General features: G+C 45.0%; 2 protein-coding genes and 3 long non-coding RNA genes across 12 annotated transcripts; 4 read left to right on the top strand and 1 right to left on the bottom strand.

The window, feature by feature from the left end:
- Positions 1-159: 159 nt before the first annotated feature.
- On the top strand, positions 160-725 carry LOC136198930 (uncharacterized). The gene is made up of 3 exons (XR_010672936.1): positions 160-402; positions 448-565; positions 615-725. It is a non-coding gene; the product is annotated as an uncharacterized lncRNA (long non-coding RNA).
- A 43-nt stretch (positions 726-768) lies between these two features.
- LOC136198927 (protocadherin-like wing polarity protein stan) lies at positions 769-8,323 on the top strand. Of its 5 annotated transcripts, none has more exons than XM_065988998.1 (15): positions 769-914; positions 970-1,068; positions 1,131-1,713; positions 1,796-2,437; positions 2,493-3,221; positions 3,268-3,535; positions 3,590-3,709; positions 3,767-4,114; positions 4,161-4,354; positions 4,406-4,508; positions 4,557-5,093; positions 5,154-5,667; positions 5,719-5,846; positions 5,906-6,394; positions 6,442-8,323. In XM_065988998.1, exons 4-15 carry the CDS (start codon positions 2,190-2,192, stop codon positions 8,137-8,139), a joined length of 5,376 nt encoding a protein of 1,791 aa, XP_065845070.1. In that variant the 5' UTR covers positions 769-914; positions 970-1,068; positions 1,131-1,713; positions 1,796-2,189; the 3' UTR covers positions 8,140-8,323. The 5 variants fall into 5 exon arrangements, with proteins under 5 accessions (XP_065845070.1, XP_065845069.1, XP_065845068.1 ...); XM_065988997.1 differs by having other exon boundaries at positions 769-1,068; positions 1,131-1,533; positions 1,643-1,713; XM_065988996.1 differs by having other exon boundaries at positions 769-1,068; positions 1,131-1,533; positions 1,639-1,713.
- Positions 8,324-8,632: 309 nt separating this feature from the next.
- On the top strand, positions 8,633-10,272 carry LOC136199316 (uncharacterized). Of its 2 annotated transcripts, none has more exons than XR_010673038.1 (5): positions 8,633-8,773; positions 8,830-9,215; positions 9,269-9,446; positions 9,497-9,590; positions 9,650-10,272. It is a non-coding gene; the product is annotated as an uncharacterized lncRNA (long non-coding RNA). The 2 variants fall into 2 exon arrangements; XR_010673039.1 differs by having other exon boundaries at positions 9,643-10,272.
- A 3,709-nt stretch (positions 10,273-13,981) lies between these two features.
- Positions 13,982-15,389, top strand: LOC136198931 (uncharacterized). Of its 2 annotated transcripts, none has more exons than XR_010672938.1 (4): positions 13,982-14,062; positions 14,305-14,368; positions 14,429-15,164; positions 15,213-15,389. It is a non-coding gene; the product is annotated as an uncharacterized lncRNA (long non-coding RNA). The 2 variants fall into 2 exon arrangements; XR_010672937.1 differs by having other exon boundaries at positions 14,305-14,385; positions 14,445-15,164.
- Positions 15,390-17,568: 2,179 nt separating this feature from the next.
- Positions 17,569-21,036, bottom strand: LOC136199327 (probable serine/threonine-protein kinase DDB_G0271682). Of its 2 annotated transcripts, XM_065989513.1 has the most exons (11): positions 20,960-21,036; positions 20,809-20,900; positions 20,661-20,750; positions 20,504-20,599; positions 20,354-20,452; positions 20,048-20,149; positions 19,894-19,992; positions 19,630-19,832; positions 19,242-19,325; positions 19,104-19,181; positions 18,989-19,045 (listed from the first exon to the last, which is right to left on the bottom strand). In XM_065989513.1, the coding sequence occupies exons 1-9, from the start codon at positions 21,000-21,002 to the stop codon at positions 19,244-19,246; spliced, it is 906 nt and encodes a 301-aa protein (XP_065845585.1). In that variant the 5' UTR covers positions 21,003-21,036; the 3' UTR covers positions 18,989-19,045; positions 19,104-19,181; positions 19,242-19,243. The 2 variants fall into 2 exon arrangements, with proteins under 2 accessions (XP_065845584.1, XP_065845585.1); XM_065989512.1 differs by lacking the exons at positions 19,630-19,832; positions 19,894-19,992; positions 20,048-20,149; ... (3 more) ...; positions 20,809-20,900; positions 20,960-21,036 and adding exons at positions 17,569-18,674; positions 18,720-18,875; positions 19,381-19,434 and having other exon boundaries at positions 18,922-19,045.
- Positions 21,037-21,470: the final 434 nt, after the last annotated feature.

The following is a 21,470-nucleotide window of genomic DNA, read 5'->3' as shown; positions in this document are numbered from 1 at the left end:
ATAGCGAGCGTCTCCCTGGTGACTTTCCATTCAGTGTTCAGCTCCCTACCGGCGCGTCAAGTGTTACCTCATGCACGTTCAGAGATCTAAAAGCTTTTGGCTCTTCTGGCTCTGGTCCTAACAGTGTCACGTGCTGTTAGGTAGTGTTAGTTTACAGGATTCTCTGGTGACGTCTGTTCGACTCCTTTATGTCCCTGTAACTGCAGCTACAAAGGGCATTGCGCTGCGCTCCAGGTAAATGTTTCTGTGATGAAGGCTTACGGCGGTTCAGACTGCTCTTTACCTGTTTGTTTGGACAACTGTTCTGATCATGGTCGCCGCACGTATTCCAACGTCTGCTCGTGCGATGAAGGCTTTGCGGGAAGCTTTTGTGATCAGTCTGTTTCGACCAAACATTAAAAGGTTTGATTTTTCGTTTTCTCAGCCAATAGCACAACAATATTTTAGACTCTGGTGTTGCTCTTTGGATTCCTCTCTCTTCTTCTGTTTGTCCTTGCGGTACTAGGTGTAATTCTTATTGTTTGTCTTTAGTTTTCAGGAAGAGAAAGAATAAGGAAAAATACGGGTAGTTTTGTCTGAAACTTGGGTGTCGTCTAGCTTATTTTCTTTTTTAGTTTTTGTTTTTCAAACACTAACGCCAAGGCAGGAACTTCAACGTCAAGGGTTTGTAGTTTTGTGAATCGCGAGGTATTCTGATATCTTCTGGTTATTTTGTGTTACTTGCGCTACACGGTGTTGCTTTTTTTGGCTACAGTGTCTGCAATCTTTGTATTCGCGCATTCTTCGCCTGAAAAATGCTCTTGCCACTATCTAACGCGCGTTAAGGTACATCACTCCTCGCTCGTTCTCGCTGTTTCTTCGATATTTCGGTCAATGAGACAGCCCAAATATCTTTGAAGTCGACGAGAATTGTTGTAAGAAGAGAGATCTGGTTATAGAAAACGGTGGATCGAGTTCTGTGCTATTCAGCCAAAATCGATCACACTCTTTCTCGGCGAGTATGGTAAGAGACATGCTCAGATAGCTATCGAATGTAAATAAGTAAGCGGGTTTATTTGCCAAAAGGAGGTAAGACCTCTAGCTGATAGACTAGCTTCATGATCATCTTCTCCTCATCGCGATCGCTCTAGGGTTAATTCCCAAGCGAGCTGCAGCTGGGTGGAGGTTTCAATCTATTTAGCCTCGGGTGTCGGTAGTTTCCTCAGTTAATAGATGCTGGTAAATCAATCAGCCACTTAATTAAAACTCCGGGAATCTCGATTAAGTTTCCTGTAGACATTTGTATTAATTTAGCGATACGTCATTGTTTTGTTTTGTGCGTATGTTTTGATTGGCATATGAGCCGTCTGTTTGATTCAACTCTGATTTACTAAAGGACATCTTGGTACTGTAGATATATAATAATTATCTTCGTGTTTTTTCAACAAACAAAGTCGTAGCATCATCAAACGTTTTAGCTTCAATGTGGAGGAGGAAGATGACGATAAAGTGGAAGCTTTTCTCTCGACTGAAAACGGATTTCGACTTGAGCAAGTGCGTAGCAATCGCCTTTCTTCGCGTCATCATCTTATGTACTCTTTGTGTGACCCCTTCTTGTCATTGCCATTTTATGGCGGGCATGCTGTTTAAATAATTGAGACAGCGGAAGATGCAAATGAGTGTCTCGACTATGCGGTTGTGCAGAGAAGTTATAACATCGAGAAGCCATCTGAGGTATCATTATTCTTTTCATTTGTTATATGAATTGATGCGTTTTTTTGATTGATTATCTTCGCCAACTTCACTGTGCGTGCAGACGAGAAAATATGTTCGGTGTGGAATGGCTTGTTGGTCACGTATCGGTGCAAATGTCAACGTCAATCCGGTGTATGATTTGTAGTAATCGTTGTGTCACTTGGCCTTGTTGTTGTTTAGTTTAAATCAATCCACAACAGTGCCACAACAACAAGGAAAAATCACCAATGCAGATCTATTAAGTTCCGTTTTGTCACTCAATGGAGTCGAATGTATAAACGGCTATTTGCAGAAATGGTCGTCTTATCTTATCTATGCAAAGACAGCAGCTTGTTGGTGGAAACTCACTGTCAAACGCTTCCTTTCACTTTCACTACCGTCAATTGTTTATTTATCGGAAACGCTTTTCGAATTGGCCAAAGACATCTTCTTAGGCATCTGGCTTAGGTGGCTTCATGCATTCTTTGACAATCGCTATTTCGCTTGTCGTGGCGGCATCTCTCGTTCACCAAACGTTGTCGTGGCGCCGTCGTCGCTGCTCCTCCAACAACTGTGCCTTCAACAGCTGGTCTAGGTGGTCGTCGTGCAGATGCAACTCTGAAACAATGATCAGATATCGAAGCAAATACAGATACGCAAGTTGCGGAGGAAATTGCTACTCTTCCGGCACTCACGAATACAAGGACTGCTGCTGCTCCGTAAAGTGAGTTTAAAACTTCACCGTAACCACAGAATGATACCATATTTTTGTTTCACAGTTGTGCGCTAAACGATTGGGGATCGTGGGGCAGCTGCAACGTCAATTGCGGCCAAGCAAGTCGCTATCGCTATCGCAGCGTTTCTCGCAGCTCATCCTGTGGCGGTGTGTCGTGCAGCTCGATCCGATCAGAGTCGATTTCTTGCTACAAAGGATGCTGTCCTGTTGACTGTACCGTCGACTATTGGAGCTCGTGGACATCCGAGTGCCCGTGCGAGACGCGAACGACGCAGCGTCGTTACCGCACCATTGGAAGATCGTCGCAGTGCGGCGGCGCCGCTTGTCCGACGCTCGTCGACTCGCGAACTATAACATGCGGCTGCTGCGCGAGAGACTGCATATGGACGTGGGGTGCGTGGAGCAGCTGCACGGCCATATGCGGCCGCGGCGTGCAAACGCGAACGGTCGTTCCCATACGAGCGGCGTCGTGCGGTGGCGCCACCTGCCCCCACAACGCGGAATCGCAATCTTGTGAGCGTTTCGACTCGGTCGACTGTCGCGTTGGCGAATGGGCGCAGTACGGCGCTTGCTATGCAGCAAACGGTCGCTGCGGGTTGGGAACTAGGTTTCGCTATCGAAACATAACGATGAATTCTCGCTGCAAGGGCTTGCCTTGCCCGCCAAGTGGTCAAAGTGTAAATTGTACTGCAGGCTGCTGTCCGCAGAACTGTACGGCCGGCGAATGGGCAGAATGGGGCTCGTGCTCAACGCTTTGTGGATGGGGAACAAGGTATCGTGATACCTGTTTAATTAAGAATGTTTCTTTAGTTGTCTAGATTTCGGTCTCGATCCAATGTGACCTTGGAGAGTTGCGGTGGACATCCGTGTCCGGATTTGCGAGAAGTCGAAGCCTGTTCGCGATATTTGTCGCAAAACTGTCTTGTCACAAGCTGGTCGTCGTGGTCGGCCTGCAGCAATAGATGTGGCGTGGGAACAAAGCACCGCTTTCGCGCCGTAGCAACGCCGTCATTCTGCGGTGGCACCTGCCAGTCTCTTAGAGAATCAGCTCAATGCACGTCGTACGAGGGAAGCCTTGACTGCCGTGTAAGCAGTGATCGTTTCCCAACGAGTTTTTCTATGTACCCTTTATTATTTTAGTTGAGTGAATGGGGAATGTGGGGTAGCTGCACGGAATTCTGCTCTGTCGGTTTGTCGTATCGTCGTCGAAGCGTCTTGCAGTCGCCTTACTGCCGCGGAAAGCAATGTTCTATCCTCTCGGTACTGTTTTTAATTAAGTATCATTCTTTATGTGCGTCTGCAACTATCTGTAATAAGGATTCGAGACATTGTGGTTTGGCGAACGGTGGATGTCAGCACAGTTGTGCCGACGGTCGCTGCTTTTGCGACAGGGGCTTCGTGCTGACGAACGACAACCGAACGTGCAAACCAAGAGATTGTGGTTTGCCCTTTTCTACGACTTATTGTCCAAACGCGACGACGCTTTGCCGTCAGGCTAAAATTTCTTGCAACACCGGCACAACGTTTGGGCGAATTTGTAGGGTTTTTTGCTCTCAAGGCTACCGACTGATAAACGGGCCTGAATTGATAACTTGCCTATCTTCTGGTGCTTGGACGGCGTATAGAACGAGCTATTGCTCTTGGATTAACAGGCGACCAGCGAAGGTGCGGCACTGAAAAAGATAGGCTGAAGATAATAAGTGTTTGCTAGATTCTTCTTTCGACAAGAAGCGTTAAAGAAAATGTAAAAGTCGGTGCGGTAATTGGAATGTTGACTACGCTTGATCCAGATGACAACAGCTCTCACACGTATCAGTTGAGAAACAGTGCCGAGGGAAAGTTTTATGTAAACGAAAGTCTGCTGTTTGCTAACTTTAGCCCTGACTACGAAACGCCGCCAAATAGGTATCTTAAATCCTTTTTAGTTGCATGAAAACTATTCCTTTTTCTTTTTAGCTATGAGATCGTAATCCGCAGCACAGACAGTAAAGGTCTCTTTTTAGACGTCGCGTTTGCAATAAGAGTAGAAGATGTTAATGAAAGGCCGACTCGAATCAAGGTACTCTACTTCAGCTCCGTTATCTCTTCTTGTCTCGAATTCTTTTAGCTGTCCAATTCGTACGTGGACGAGAACAGTCCCGACGGGATGGCAATTGGCTGGTTGGCAACACTAGATCCGGATATCGGTCAACGACATTCCTACAGACTGCTTTCGAATCCGGGAGGCCGGTTCCGTTTGAGTGGGACCGAAGTCCAAGTAGCCGTCTCTAACACTCTCTGTTTAGCCGAAGGCGGAGTCTACTGCTTGCTTAACTACGAAAAGCAAAGCGAAATCAACGTGACTATACGAAGTTCAGATAACGGATCTCCGTCGTTGTACAACGACCAAAGTTTCGTTATTCGCTTGCGAGATGTGAACGACCGGCCTAGAAATTTGAACCTATCAGGGAACCACACTGTGAAAGAAAATTCTCCCATGGGCACACTAGTCGGAACGTTCTCTGCTTTTGACGAAGACTCAGGGCAGACATTTTCGTGCACACTACTTGAAAGTGGCGGTGGTAAATTTGGAATTCAGAACGGAAATTGGCTGATTGTTAAAGGCACAGTAGACTACGAACGAGAGCCTCGTCACATTATTGACGTGAGAGATTACATTCGTCTACGTACACTAGATGCACTTAGCTTTTATTTGACTTCGTAGGTTCGTTGTAGTGACGACGGCGTTCCTTCCAGATTTGTTGACGGCCGATACTATATTTACATATCCGATGTTAATGAGGCTCCAATTCGCATCAAACTGACTTCGTACCAAATCCAAGAGAATCTTCCGCCGGGTAGCGTCGTCGGTGACATCACTTCGTACGATCCGGACACCGAAGCTGGATCTTCAAAGCAGGGCGTCAGCTATAGCATTAGTGCTGATCAGCCTTTTGTTGTCAATGGAACGAGCGTTGAAACGACGGCTGAACTCGATTACGAGATGACGCCAAACTACGTCATACGTTTGACTGCGACTGACACCGGAGTTCCGCCGGCGAGCAGGACTGCCTTGATTTCTATTCGAGTGAAAGACGTAAACGATCGTCCGACTCTAGTGTATTTAATTTCGGGAGGAGTCGAAGAAAATTCTCCCGGTGCTGTCGTAGGACGTCTTTTCACTGTCGACGAAGACTTGGGCCAAACGTACTCCTACATTGTCCAAGATAGCGGAAGAGGTTTGACAAACGCTGGTCACAGCTAGATCTCTATACCCATTTGTTGCTTAGATTCCTACCATGTCGATCGCGATCTTCTTCGACTGCAACGCTCGCGTGAATTGGACTTTGAAGCCCAAAGCGAGGAAACAGTAACAGTTACTTCTGAAGATGACGGAAATCCTCGTCAGGCCGTCACCGTAAGTGTTTCTTTAGTGTGTATAAGCTCGCAGATAACTTTGCTTTTTGCACTCATAAGAGCGACGTCGTTGTTCGCGTGCTCAACGTCAATGATCCTCCCACTGCTGTTCTAATAAACAAGGCCAATGAGAGCCTTGTCGAAAATTCTGCAGCAGGTACCCTTGTGGCTGACATCGTCGTCGTTGACCAAGACTACAATCAAACGCACGCCTGCAAATTGGCTAACGGTTCGAAGTATTTTACCGTTGCTGATGGACAGATCTTCGTCGCCAGCAGTGCTATGATCGATTACGAGACGACGGCTAATATGCAAGTGACCGTCATATGCGTAGACAACGGTCAACCGCCAATGTCCATCGTACACTCGTTTGACATTCAAGTTTTGGACGTTAATGAACCGGTGACCCATATTCGGTTCAGCGGATCGTTTCTAGTTCGCGAGGACACCCCAGTTCAGGCTCCAATCGGTATTTTAGAAGCGGTCGACGATGACGTAAAGCAGACACATTCGTTCTCTCTCATCGGCCCCCTTGCGGACGCATTCAAAGTAAAAGTTTATAAGTTACATTTTCTAAAATTTTGTTATTTTTTCAGATTGTCAATAATTCGAAATTGGTTGTCGTTCGACCATTAAGTCTCGACTTTGAAAGCGCTGTCAATCCCAACATCTCTTTGACTGTATTGGCTATTGATAACGGTTACCCGCCGTCGAGTCTAAGTCGCACTCTTGTATTCACCGTTATCGACATCAACGAAGCTCCGGTAAACGTTACCGTGCACGAAGGCGCCTACGTGTACGAAAATGCGTCCGTTGGTCACCGAATTGGTTTTCTCGACTCCTTTGATTGGGAGAACGACAGTCTCATTGTTTACGAGCTTATGTCGGTGAACGGTGTAAAAGACTCAAGGTACTTCTACTTGACCACAAATGGCTCGACCACTTCTCTACACTTGAATCGCAGTCTCAACTATGACGAGGTGTCGTCTTTCGTTTTGGAGGTAAATACAACGGACTCCGGACGACCCCCTGCGTCTGCCGTACTGAGTCTTGGAATCGATGTGCGACGAGCCGATCCGTGCATCTTAGGTGCCGCCCGGTGCCATCCGAACGCCACCTGCTTTCGAGTCGATGCGAAGACAAGTGAATGCGCGTGCAACGACGGTTACGATGGCGACGGCGTCGAGTGCGCTGTAACCGACCACTGTTACGAAACAGAAATTGGCATTTGCAGTAACGAAACGTGCGATGCCGGGTATTTGCCGTTCGATTGCCGCCGTAAAGTAAACAAGTGCGCGTCAAATCCGTGCGGTGTCAACGGTCATTGCGTCGACTTTCTGAACGAGTATCGGTGTGAGTGCACCGATGGCTACGTTGGGACTCACTGTCAGCGTGACATTGATGACTGTGTCTCGTCACCGTGCGCACCGGCAAGCACGTGCTACGATGGCGTTGCGCAATACTCGTGCATCTGCGCAACTGGATACACAGGTGAAGCGTGCTCGTTTCCAACGCACGTGTGTCGAGACGGCGCATGTCCGGCAAATACACAATGCGTTCCGAAAGCAATCGATTTGCCACGTGGCATCGGCGAGCGACACTTTATCTGCGCTTCGTCGGCGTACCTTGTCGCATTGCCTGTCTCTGGAAACGAGAGTGTTGTCGACGCGCACTCTCGAAATCAATTAGAGCTCTTCTTGCGAGAAGCGCTCCAAATATCGACTCGAAATGCGACCGGATTATTTGCTGTATATATTATCCCTTCGCAGGCGTCGTCGGTAATTCGCTTTGTCGCTCTTCGGAATAACGAACCAATTAAGAGTAAAAACGTCTTAAAAGTGATAAAGAAAGAATGTTCGCATCTGGATCAGAGCTTCGTCGAAGCATGCGACACTATTACGGTCGAAAACTCGACGTCGCCCGTCGAAAAAGATTCGCCGGAATTAGAAAAATCAACTCTTGGACTAATTTCAGGTGGAGCTGCTCTTTTTCTGCTTATTGTCGTTGGTGCAGTGGTTTTTTGCGTAAAGAAGCAAAAGAGTAAGAAATTAGGCGCCGGAGAGAGCAACGGTACCGAAGACAGAGACGACAGCGACAGTGTTGGCGGCTGTACTCACTACACGGCGAATCCTGTCTATTCTTCTGCCTGCGGCGGCGTCGTCGTTAGCTCACCTGATGACAAAGTTGTGTACGCAAACGTAGCTGCATTCGGTAAAGAGCCTCTCTACGACCTCCCGGAAGTAGGAAACGTCGGCGAGAATATCTACGAGCAGATTCCTGTGCAATCTCTCTGAGAAATACGATGACGACTAGCGCTAATCTGCGAGCCTTTAGCACTTTGACTAATCACTGTGGTAAAGCTACTCGTTCTTTTTCTTTTTTTCTTCGGTGTTTCTTTGCCTGATATGAGCATAGATGTGAGTGAGCGGATGTAGGTAAAGATTAGGAATATACAAGTTATGTATGTATCGATCCTTACGCACGTCTTTCTTGCTGTTGCAGTCATTGCATGTAAAATCTAAAAGTATGTCGAAGAGATTCCTTCCTAGTCTTTCTAGTTAGAGTTGCCTCTTTCTTTCAAGAGGAATGCATCTGATCTGATCTTGAAGGACTATAATTACCTTTTTTGCCACAGAACTATAACACTGGTAAATGTAAAGCGTACGTATGCATTCGCATAGAGTCATAAACAGCTTAGATGTATTTAGAAGCTATTTAATCTGCTCACCTCTCACGTGACCGCGCAAGTTCTCCTCATTGGTCGCCGAGGTGCTTCAGTCCGGGTCATGCAGACTGAAGTGTCTCTTTGTCTCGGTCGCCATCTCCATATCTCCCCATTCCCGAAGCCCAATCTCGCCTTATCCTCGTCTCAACCGACCTCATCACCTCTACAAGGCGCATGCAGCTCGGCTTTGGCGGCGATAATTGGTAAGCGAGCCGAAGCACGTAGTCTATATATACGGTCCCTTTCGGCGCTTCGCTAGCTGTAAGCGCGTTGTTGATCGTGGTCCGTTCGCGGCACGTACAGCTGGCGGGCGTCGAGGCACGATCTCTCCGAACGGTCCAATCACATTCGTTTTTCTCGGTTGAAGAAGCGGTAGACGGGATATGGCTAGAGACTATTTAGTCTACCTAGCTGTTTCCAATGCGAAGCTTAGGGTGATTTATCGCGAGAAACCGTGCCAGAGGGGCCGTTCTAGCTTGACCGACAGTCGAAAAGCGTTCTGAAAACTTCTGCACTCCAACTATTCCTTCAACTACGAGACTCGCGCGACCAAGAGAATCGACTTGAAGCGCGACGATCTCCGTTGCAGCGCATTAGAGGATAAGCGCAGCTTTTTCGATGATTCAGTGATAGAAAAATGTCAAAGTGAGTTAAATTTTCTTCCATAATTACAATGAGGGACCTTGATACTGTGATAGGGGTCTCATCTAAAGCGAACTACAAAAGGAACTACACGCAGTACAGCATACATATATGAATTAAGAGTACGTTTCTTTTTTAGCTACTTGTGTTCGTTTGGGTCCTTCATGTTTTCTTCGACGTCGTATTCAGAAGAAAGTAAAACATTAATGGACGCCTCGACCTCAGAGAAACTTGGTCGATTTTTGCCGTCTGGAGCCCAGCATTTTTTAATGATTTCTGCATAGGCCTCTGGACAGTCGTCGGGCATGTTGGGTCGATATCCTTCAATGACAGCCGCCTTAAGATCAGATGCAAATCTGTAACCACTATCGGAGTGAGGTATTTTCCTTGTCCAAATCTCCCACATAACAACTCCGTAACTAAAAGTCAGTTCATAGGCTGAAAGAACGTTTCATGTGTCTTACCTGTATACGTCGACAGAAGCTCCGTACGACTTGCGTGCTAGCACCTCTGGGGCAAGCCATTGCATCGTGCCAACTTCCAGAGTCATCGCAGTGCGTTGACTATCTAGCAGCGGTTCGATTTCAATGTCTGTTTCTGAGACTCTTCTTCCGCGCTGTCTTTGATCCTTTCTACGAGAAGGCGCTTCTTTCGAAGATTCCACCAGCCTTGCAGAGCCAAAATCAGCAACACGAACAGTCCAATCTAAACTGACGAGCAGATTGGCGCTCTTCAAGTCACGGTGAACCCGCGGAGGATTCATCCGATGAAGATAGCTCATTCCTCTTGCTCCATCCAAAGCGAATGAGAACTTAGTCTCGTTTTGAAGGACGATAGAACTGTTGTGTAAAATCGCTGTCAGCGATCCCCTGTGCATTAGTTCCATTACGAGAAAAGGTGTACCATCTCGAAACTTTCCGCCTCCGAAAAACATCACAACATTAGGATGACGAATTGTTTTCATGACCTCTATTTCGCGCGCAAATTCTGCCCGACTTCGTTTAATAATTTGCATTTGATAGAGCTGAAGTTTTTTTATTGCTACTGCTATTTGCCGGTATGTACCGCGGTAAACCTCTCCATAGGCTCCTGAGATCTCCGTGTCCAAACGTTTGTCAAATTTTATTTCTTCAAATCCTATATTCCACACGTTTTCAAAACTTTTTATATTAGCCTCGTTTCGCTTTTTGATTTGGTACAGCTTGTATAGGATAATTGAAATTCCCGTGACAACTACCAGCAGAATTGCTCCAGTCGAAGACAGCGAGGCAATTTGAATTTTTGACTTGACCGTGCAGTACCCTTCACTGTCGCGATTGTATCCGGGGTTGCAAACGCATTTCATTCTGTTATTTGTTACAAGGCATGTACCTTGTTGGCAACGCCTGCGGCCTTCTTCAGTGCAGATCTTGCACTCTAAAATAGATGCTGATCCGTTTTTCGCTGTTTTTACTCCAAAAGGACAGTTTAAACACTGAGAGCCATTAAAGGAATAGCTTCCAGAAGTGCAACGGCTGCAACCGAACTTGCCATACTTGTAGTCATCTATTTTTTCCGACCCGTCAGGGCATACCATTTTTGTTATGTAGTACTTGTACTCAGGATCGTCAATTGTGCCATCTGACACTAGGAAAACTGCTACCAAATTATGTTTGATGTAGGCTAGAGAAAGAAGAACGCCTTGCAAACTTTTCAGGAAAGGGAGCCAGTAACCAGTAAATATGTTGTCGTTTTTTGCTATATTGATGAGATTATAATTGCTGCAGCAGGAGATAGGTGAAAGCTCTGGAAACGTTCTGTCATGTAAAGATGGTTGAGTGTTGCCTGTCGAAACTTTACTCCAAGTCGAGTTGTTCTCAAAGGTAACTATGTAAGCATTGGTACTGTTGCAGATTTCTTCAAGCCGAGATCTTTCACAACCGAATACAATATTCTCATTGCTATACGGATTTTGAAACCAACTCACAGTATGCCCAAACATATATGGAAGAGGCCCAGATGTTTTATTTGGAACAAGTAATGACCAATGCCAATTATTTGAAGAATCTAGTTTAAGTTGCCAAAGGTCATTGAAAACTTCCAGCTTCCCTTTTCGAAATCCTAGCCCTCCATATACAAATAAGCCATTGTTTGTTGTTGAGGCGCTATGTTGAAATCTTGGAGGGGGCAAGTCTTCCAAATAGAACGAATCCGTGGACCAACCAGTGTACGAAAATGGATAAATTGACCAGATAAACCCATTTAGTTCTTTTTCTGATTGAGGTAGACTTTTACTAAAATTCCAATCACCCTTCACTCCTCCATAAACAATAAGATAAGAATATGGTTCCAATGCCGATAAGGTACAGCCGGAAAGCTGAGGCAAATTTGGCTGGCTCAAAAGAACTTCGAATTGCATTCTAGCCGGCATTTCTTCGCTTGGGTAGTGCAAAGCAAGTACGGGTTCTTCTGACTTTTTTCTTGGAAATATTAGGAAATAATAGTAGAGATTTAAACGAACTGAAAGGACGCTCCTTGCCTTTTCAAACGTTAGATAAGTTTTTGCGTTGTTGCGAAGTTCTCTAACGATTGTTTTTGTCTTGGTAAACGTCAAATTGTAGAACACGCAATTGTTTATAATGATGATGCTTCTTTCGATAACTGCAAAAGAAAATTCTCTTTTAGGCAAAGTACTTTGCATCGAAAAAACGACATTTTGATCATTTGACCAGCCGTTTAAGCCGTAGCTGTACTTTGAGCAGGACACAGAAGAGCAGATCAATAAAAGTTTATTGTTTTGAAGACAATGGCCAATTAGTTTCTCTTCTCCATACGGCACTGAGATCATGCTGATCTTGCTCCACGTTATGTTTGATGCGTCAAAAAGCCAGACTTCTCTTAACTGACTGGAAGACGTCTTGTTATTTCCGACGATATAAAGTATTCTTTCTTTGAAAGATATTGCAATGTTGGAGTCACGAAATTTTGGCTCGATAGTTGATGCATTTGTAACGTTGACTTTTGACCATCCATCAAAGTAGAATTGATGATCATAAAAGTATTTTAGTTTCCAAATTTCGTTTTTATCTTTGTTTGTAGCAAAGAGAATAACAGTTTCGTTGCAAACAGAAGTAATGTTAGGCTCAACAACTTTAACATACTGATGCACGATTTGTGTAGTTGGAGCACCATAGCTATTGCAAAGAACAGGAATTCTATACAAAAATGTGCATACTAGTACTCCGTCATCAGAGTCATAGTAAACAATAAATCTAGAACATAACGAAACCATGAAATTGTTTTTATTAAACTTCGGGAAATAGTTTCTTCTAATACTGCTCATCCATACCCCCATCTTTGAGCTATAGAGAAAATCAAAAACGGATACTTTTTGCTCCCAGTTCCAAAGGTACAAATTTGTTTCGTTGCTATTAGGAAATCTGACAGCTGTTACTGACAATTTTGGCTCCACTGACTTCTTGCTGCAAAAAGGGCGAGTGACGACGTCGTCTATGTCGACATAGCAACCTTTCGGAAAGTAACCGTTTGCAACCGATTGTGTAGAACATTTGGGAGGGTAATCGATGGACTTAAGAAGGGCAAGTGCGAAGTACTCGTAAAACGTAATCAGTGAGAGAACGGTAAGAAGGCGCAAAAGCTGCGGCTTCATCTCTATGATGACGATCTTGTGACCTTACTCACGAGACACTGAAAGCAAAAGACTCGTCATCGAATTGCTTTCAATAAGTTGCACAAAGATCAGTTGCCCTCGAATGGCATTTCTATGATCAGGGAAAGTCTTTCCCCGCCGATAAAGGAGACGCTTAGTGTCTTTTCTGCTTTCAAGGCGGATTACAGAAATTGTGGCACGTGATCTTGGGATGGGTGGGAGCTATGTCGCTATAATCGTGTCAAAAGTCAGCTGCAGTAATAATTACTGCAATAATGATTGCAGCAATGGCCCTTGCTCTGAGTTGCTTAGTATTTGGCAATGCAGTGGCGGTAGTTTATGGTATTGCTACCATTACTAATAACTACTGTTTCTATTGCGTTTTCTGCTCTGACGAGAGTAAGAAATAGTACGGGTTAGGTCTATATAAACGTTGAGGCTAGTGATCAACCCGTGCATGATTTCTCCACCCGTTGTTTTTTTCTGTTTTGATTCAATTTTCACGTTTCTGACCTTCTACTAGACATGCATGTATCTATAGATATCACGTGACATTCTCAGACAAATTGCATTCTTGTGAACGTACGTCATAAATACCATGTCTTCACGCCTTCCCTGCCTTTAGTCCAAGAGGAATATACAAAGCTAAGACATGTAGTCTGTCCATCGTATAGTCTTGGAGTCCCAGACCTGCCGGGCGCGAAAGAAGTGCTCTGATATGTCAATTGAGATCAAAGGAACAGGCCTGCATGAGGAGCGTGCCCAGACCTTCTCTCGCGCCCGGCACGCCCACCCTATAGCACGCGAGAGAAGGTCTGGGAGGCTAAGTGTCATTGGACTTCGTTTCGTGAAGTCCCTTTTTGTGGTGGGCTTGTATGATTGTTGTTGGTCATCATGAACTTTACACTGTATGCATCGTCGCCGTCGTCATACTAGTAACGGATTGGTAGATAATGGATGCGCATACATGATGTGAACTCTTATAGATCTAGCCGTTTCTCACGTGGGCCACGCTAGCTCCTCTCATTGGTCGCCCCCTTTTGGCGGGGTGTCAATGTCCGGGAGTTTAACTGAAGTGTTTCTTTGTCTCTACTCTCCCTCCTGAATCCTTGTTCCTACCGCGCCGCGTGCTCATCTCGGCGACTCTAACGCGGCTGTGAGGCGCATGCAGACTCAGATTTGCCGTTGGGATCGCGCTTTGGTAAGCGTTGTCTACGTTATACTTTCTCAGTGATCATACTCGTTGTCGATCATGTCCGTCGGAGCTCGCACACCTATCGCGCGTCGAAGCAATGCGTGACGTTAGCTGTTTGTAATCCCCATTGGCTTTTCGCCACGCGCGCGGACGAAACGACGCGAGTATAATCCGCTCGCATCTAAGCAATCCCTCATCGCGTTAACCCGCCGTTCGTTTTATTTCATTCCCTTTCTCTATTTCTCTAGTTCGGCGACGAAGAAGAGATGAAGAAATGCACATGCGATGCCCACCCTATTGGGGGCCCTACCAGTAAATACTCACTATAAGTACTATACATAATACAATTATTATTCCCGGGCGAATTGGAAGATTATGATTGTCGCAGAAACTGCTCTCCAGGGAGCTATTCATTCAATGGCTAAGAGTGTTGCGCTTCCGGCGTGCCTACAACACTAACGGATCAACGTCTTTTTTAGAGTGGAACATCTACTCTGAAGATGGCCGCAAGCGTTGAAAACAAGGTACGTGCCAAATACGCATGTGTAGCTCCGGAGACAGTGAAGGGTACTGCACGGTCTCTTCCAAAATTCGAACTGCGTCGCTGTCTTTGACTGGAGCAATTCTGCTGGTAGTTGTCATGGGAGTTTCAATAATCCTGTACAAATTGTACAACAACAAAAAGCGTAAGAAAGCCAATTTAAAAAATTTTGAAAACGTATCGAATATAGGAATTGAAGAAATTAAATTTGACAAACGTTTGGATACAGAGATCTGAGGAGCCTACGGGGAGTTATACCACGGTACATAGACAGAAATAGTAGTGGCCATCAAACGACTACAGTTCTATCAAATGCAGATCATTAAACGCTGTTGAGCCGAATTTGCTCGATAAATTGGAGTAATGAAAACGATTCGTCATCCGAATGTTGTCATGTATTCTGGAGGTGAAAAGTTACACCTTTTGTCGTCATGGAAATAATGCACAGGGGATATCATTGACAGCAACTCTACTCATCTGCCAGGCGGGTTGAATGTTTTGAAAGAAGCGCCTTCTTTCAAAAAGAGCACGGAAAACGCGGAAAAGTTTCAGAAGCCGACGAAGAAAGTGAGCCGATGTGAGATAGTCCAAGAAACTGCTATGGTCTCCTCCTAGGTAGATCTTGGGAACATTCTCGTATGGAACTCTCTTATTGCGTCAGAACTTCGTGAAGAAATGAGAAGGAGAGAAAGCGTCTTTGTAGGCTCCTTATTTTTTTATATGACAGTCTTTTAGTAGTTATTATAGTAGTAGTAGTGAAAGTAGTTTACTACCATAGGTAGAGTAGATGCGACAGGGTCCTGAGCACGACCATTGCATTAAAGTTTAAACTGCTTCGGGGCCTTGTGTGCACAAAGAAAAACTGCATCGCAAACAACATAAACATAGAAGATTTTGTAAATAAAACCCGGAAATAAACCGGAAATTAAGGAAAAATTTGCGCGTAAGTGTCTCCTGTTCTGCTGTCCACCTGCACACACCGCAAGGGTGCGTGCAGACTTCGGTTGGGTGGGGGTCAACCTCACTACTCCCCCGTCGGAGTTAGAGCCTATTTAGTCTCCCGGCTCGGACGCCTGGGACCGGCAGCGCTCGGATGTGAGTTCTGCCGGCCTGATTCCAGGGGGACCGCTATTGTAACCCACCGCGTCTTGCCCAAGTGGGGTGGCAGTTTATCACTCATGCCACTGGAGTAGGGGATTGAATCCCCTGCGTTCGAGCCACGTTTCACCTCTCTGGCTCAAGAGTTGGGCCGGTTTTGTTTAATCACCTCAGGGCCCGGAGGTGGATGGAAACTTCGGAAAATTCTTCTTGAGCCTGAGTGCTTCCATCAATGACAGGAAAACTTCTTCTTCGCCAATTCTCCCTAAAATAATACTGTACATACGTTGGTTTCGTTGTTGCCACTCCGTCGCCGCACCTTTTTCATTTCTTCGTCACTGTAAAGCAAACTATAACTTAGAGTTTATAAAAGACACAAATGTTTGTCTACTTCACTACTTTTGAAGCTCGCAAAGGAGAAAGACCAGTACGAAACGCCTTCAGAAGGAGACGGCTGCAGGATAACTGTTCAAACCCTGATTACGGTCAGTTTCTCAGTAGTCACACCTTTATGTTAGTTTTTGCCTAAAAGAATAAGAGATGAGCGTTATAAAATAGCGTACAGTGCATAGTGCATAGAGTATTACGGAGTGTTTGCTTGCTTATTTCTTTGCAGCAGAATGTCTCATTGAGAAAGGACCATGCTTAGCACCTTGTTTCCCTCAGGCACTTATCATTCCTCATGAGGACACGGTAGATGTAGATGTGCTTCTATCGTTAGAACGCCTACAGTAGGCGTTCTAGCGATAGAGGCGGATCTAAATCTGAGTTTGAGTAAGTAGCACTCACGCAAACTCAGATGACCTGTACAACATGAATGAGCTCGGAGCACCTTCTCAACCAAAGGACGGCCTGGCTCAGAGCTAGGTGCTGACACACAAACGCTATGGAACCTCTGTTGACGTATACAGGTAAAAAAAGAACACGAAAATCTAAAAATTTCTAATTAGTTACGGAATTGTTATGTGAAAAATTTGGAAATAGAAAATACCTCCTTCTGACAGGTTCGCGTCGGATCGGCTGTCATATACCAACCCCGAATACTTGACGACAGCCGATCCACAGGCCGATGAATGGAGAAATCATTTAAAAATGCTGGGCTCCAGACAGCAAGGATCGATCTAGTTTCTCCGGGGTTGATCGAGACGTGAAGTGATGTTTTCGTTCCTTATGAAAACGACGTTGAAGAAAACGTGAAGAGCTCCATGCAAGACGGATGCAAATAGGCAAGCCTTGTCGTTCAAATTCATATTCGGAGATGATGATGACGCAATATGTACGTTCGTCCCCTATATCGAAAAATCGAATATTGTCTGGCTCACTTCAGGTCTACCTGCATGCATACTCTTTGATCAACGGCCCTGAGCTCGTCGCCGAAGCAGTTTTAGGCTGTCACGGAGCGCTTATCGACTTTGGGCGAGGAAATGAACAATCGATATCCGGGAGGGCAGGAAGAAAGGCTTTCATTTGCTCCTTTGAGAAGGCTTTACACCTTTTTCGCCGTTTCAACGGCGAGAGAAACCGACTAAGAACGCATTCGAACGCCCAGAACACCGACGATTGCCGCGATGGGACCGGATTCGGACGCGAAATGATAAACCGTTAACATCCCGGATTACTTCTAGGAATGAGAATAAATTCGGCTTTTCGATTGCTTTTCGCCCGCCTCAGGGGATGCATTCAAGACCAAAAGTGTAAAAGCGTTTAGTAAAAGACGAAAACCGCCAGGCGCTTCGCTATTTCGGCGACGACACTCGCGCGCGACCTGCATGCACCATCGACTTAGGGGCGACTCACTCGATATCGGACGTGTTTTAGAGCAGTAATAAACTATACAAGCTCAGTGTAAGTTAAGAACTCTATGGTAAAGTATAGACTGACTACAGAGACACATTTATCATTTTTCTGCATAGGAGCTGAAATGGTGACAGCGATGACATCTAGAGTGCACGTGCACCTTCCTAATCATCAAACGTACGCTTAGAAATCGCGAGGGTCTCCATTCACGACTGCAAAAAGGACACAACAGTTAATATGGACAGCACCGCCCGTATAAGAACAAACACAACATAGTCACAACATGTAGAAAAATGTAACCTGCAAAAATATAAAATCAAAAGAAAGTCAAAAGCGTCAAGACGAGTAATGATAAATATTAGGTGCCTCAAGGATATCCTGTGCTTTAGTCTGTGCTTTAGTCCCATGGCTCACCCACTAACTCCACTTTCTCTCCTCCATGCATCTTACCTTTGACCATTCTCTTCGCTGGACACCTTTGGTATTCCTTGTCAGATTCCTGGATCACTTCCAATCTGGCCAAGCATTCCGTAACCGAAGGCCTCTTTGAACGATCGACATCTACCATTGCTAGGCCAAGACGCCTTATGATAGGATGGCGAACACTTGTTCCCTGGGCCATTCTCTTTGTTGCTGCCGGTTGTTCTCCCGTCATCAATTCGATGAACGTCACGCCGAGGCTATAGACGTCGGCGAGTTTCGTGTTGTGCTCATCCGGTTCGAGCCTTTCCGGAGCGACGTAATCAGGACTCATTGGCCCAGACGACAGACTGAAGACTTCGCAAAAACGAGCCGCTCCCAAATCGCAGACTTTCGCTTCCATTACAGACGTGACGACGACATTTGTCGATCGAATGTCCCCGTGAAGAATGTCGAGACCGTGGATATAACATATTCCAGACGAACAGCCGATTGCGACGTCGACTTGTTCTCTCAGAGATAGACGTCGGTCAGCAGCGATGATGACATCAAAGAGGGATGCTTCGAGAAGCTCTGATACGAGTCTCAGTGGCATGCCGTCTTGAGTGATAACGCCAAGCAAAGAAACGACGTTGGGATGACGAAGTTGGAGGCAGATTGAAATTTCTTGTTCCAATCGACGAAGATAAGCTTCGACGCGAAGAAAGTCAAAGAACGTTTTGACGGCGACGTTGCAGCCGCGCCAACGACCCACACGGACGTCTTACAATGAAAATAAACGATTAGCCAAATCGAAGATTATCTTACCTCCGTATGATCCTCCACCGAGTTTGACGTCACTCACTTCAACGTCGGTCGACGATATTAGACGTACATGTTCGTCTTTTCTCGAATTACGTTGCGCTTCTTGGGCGACAAGTCTTGCCTGGTCGCGCTCCTCTTCCAGTTGAGCGCACATCCTTTCTAAAAATAAATCGTGACCTTCGAGTCATGCTACCTTTCTATGTACTGAGTTCCGTTTCCGAACGAGCATATCGCTCACGAAGGCACTGACTGGCTCTCTGAAATTGTTTCATTTTTTCCTCGTATTCTGAAAGAATTCTAGCTTTCTCGTTTTGCGCATCACGAACGAGCTAATGTATATCGCAATGCAGCATAGAATCTTTTACAATTAACAGTAATCCCACTTACCTGTTCAGACGAGAGACGAATCTCCTCTTCTCGAGAAGATCTCTCCTCTTCTAGGCGACGTTGTAGCTCTTGAACCAGCTAAAGCGGTGCACGCGATAATTCACTGACCAACATTTGCTCAGCTGGCCATACATGTACCTCTAAGACATTTTCCTTCTCCGCACAAGCAGCCTTCTTCTCCTTTTCACACTTATCAAGGCAAATCTGCAGCTGACGTTCAAGCTAATGAATTGTAATCATTGATAAGAAAGAAGCACAATTGGCAATATTTCCTAACTCAGTGCACGTCAGTTCTCTTGCAAAGTTACATTTATCTGATAACAACTCAATGATCGATAAGGCCCAGTGCTGTTTCAAGAAAATCAATTGGTTTAATGTTTCTAGTCCAAAGTCGTACAACGTAGTCTATAAATGTAACCCCACGGTTTGACATTTCCAAAACATCAACTTTAATAAATTGGTCTACCTTTCGCTTGCGTACAAGCGCAAACGACAAAAGTGGAATAGAACGTATGCTTAGATTTACCTCATGTTGTGGAGTTGTCTCACTTCCATCCGCTCTAACCGCTCTACCTTTAGAATGAAAGGTCTACAGAAAACTCGCGTCGATATAGACCAGACAATATTCGTATCTATGCTTTCCTCTCGTTCGCTGAAAATATTTACGAGTTTTCTTCGAAGAGTAACGTGACCTTCCATAGCAGCAATTTCAATGGCTCCTCTACGTTCCTAAATCACTCAAGCCAAACTATGAAGGGTATTCCTACACCGCCTTTCGTAGTAATCTCACATTGTCTTTTGCGTAAATATTGCATCCATTTACAATTAGACAATTCATCACTCTCTCTTTTCCCCAGCAAACTGCTTCCAAAAACGGCGTTCTTCCGCACTATAAATAAATGTCGTTGTTGCAATTAAAGCTGCTGCTGCTAAAAAATCAATACAAAATTGACAGCTTCAATATCTGCCCCAACTGAAAGCAAATATTCCGTTGTAATTTCAACGAGATTCCGCCAACATGTCCAATGAAGAGAATTGTTGCCTGCCTAGAAAAGAAAGATGAACAGAAATGACGTCTAATGGTAGAAGCCCTAGCAACAGTCATTTTTATTTTGATTATCCCGCCCACAACATTTGCAATTGAGCAGTAATTACCACAAGGTATTTGCTTACATATTCTATTCACCAAAAAACTAGAGCCCAAACTACATGTGGCCACTACGTAATTAGGTAAACGTTAAATTTAATACCATGTTAGATGTGTCATTGACATCGAATCCCGATTCAATTAGCCGTTTAACAATTTCCAAATGACCTCCAAGACACGCATGTACCAATGCATCCCCAAACTATATACAGGCATCCATTAGTAACAAACTCATCATGAACGATTTGCCTACGCCGGTCTTTTCATGAATATTGCATCCATTTTCAATGAGAACTTCCATTACTTTTTCTTTTCCATTCGAAGCGGCCGAGAGAAAAGGCGTCATTCCCTTTAATTAATTAGTTGATCATTTGTTAATGGTTAGCGATTACTGATAAATCAATCAATACAAGAGCACTAGCTTCAATGTTTGCTCCAGCTGAAACCAAAAATCGTGCCATTTTAGCGTCACATGCCAAATGAAGACACGTTTGATCACCCTAAATATGCCGTGAAAATCGAAGATTTGACGTTCTGATTCGACACTACTCGTCGTACCTTATAGTTTGCTCTCTTCCACGTACGCGGATTACGTTGAATATACGACGACACTTTCTTCTGATCGCCTTTTTCGACAGCCGAAAGAAAGTCTAGTAAAAAAAGACGTAGTCGAGCGTTAGAAGGGGTCCGTTAGAAGAAAAGGCCTAACCCTCGTCAATGTCAACGCTGTTTCGAGATCTTCTCACTGCCATTCTCACGAACTGTACTGTATTGTATGGGCTAAAAACCGAGAAGTCTTGTAATAGCGTGCGCTACGTAGTACTGCTTCATGCTTCCACTGGTGGGTCTAAGAACGATTTGGTAGCAGTAAAAACCCCGAAAACAATTCGCACAATGATGTTGATGTAATGGAACTTGTAGGCGTACCTGGCCAGTGAGAAAACGTAGACAAAGACGTAAATTCATTTATGACTAATACTCGACAGCATGAAATAAGAATATTAATTTTGGACACGGATCTCACGAGGTCGAATCTAGCACATGCATGCTGTGAATATAGACATAAACCGGCATACCTTTTCATTATGCTTTTCTCGATCGAATCCGACGACAAAATTCGTTGCTTGAGACGTACTAATTATGTGAAGAAGATTCTGGAGCAATGTTTCTCGTAAGAGCCCATGAAGTCAGATTGCAGTTCAAAATTAAAATGAATTTTA

Source organism: Oscarella lobularis, chromosome 20 (genome assembly GCF_947507565.1).
Source record: "Oscarella lobularis chromosome 20, ooOscLobu1.1, whole genome shotgun sequence".
NCBI classification, from domain to species: domain Eukaryota; kingdom Metazoa; phylum Porifera; class Homoscleromorpha; order Homosclerophorida; family Oscarellidae; genus Oscarella; species Oscarella lobularis.
This window is presented reverse-complemented; position numbering and strand designations above follow the sequence as displayed.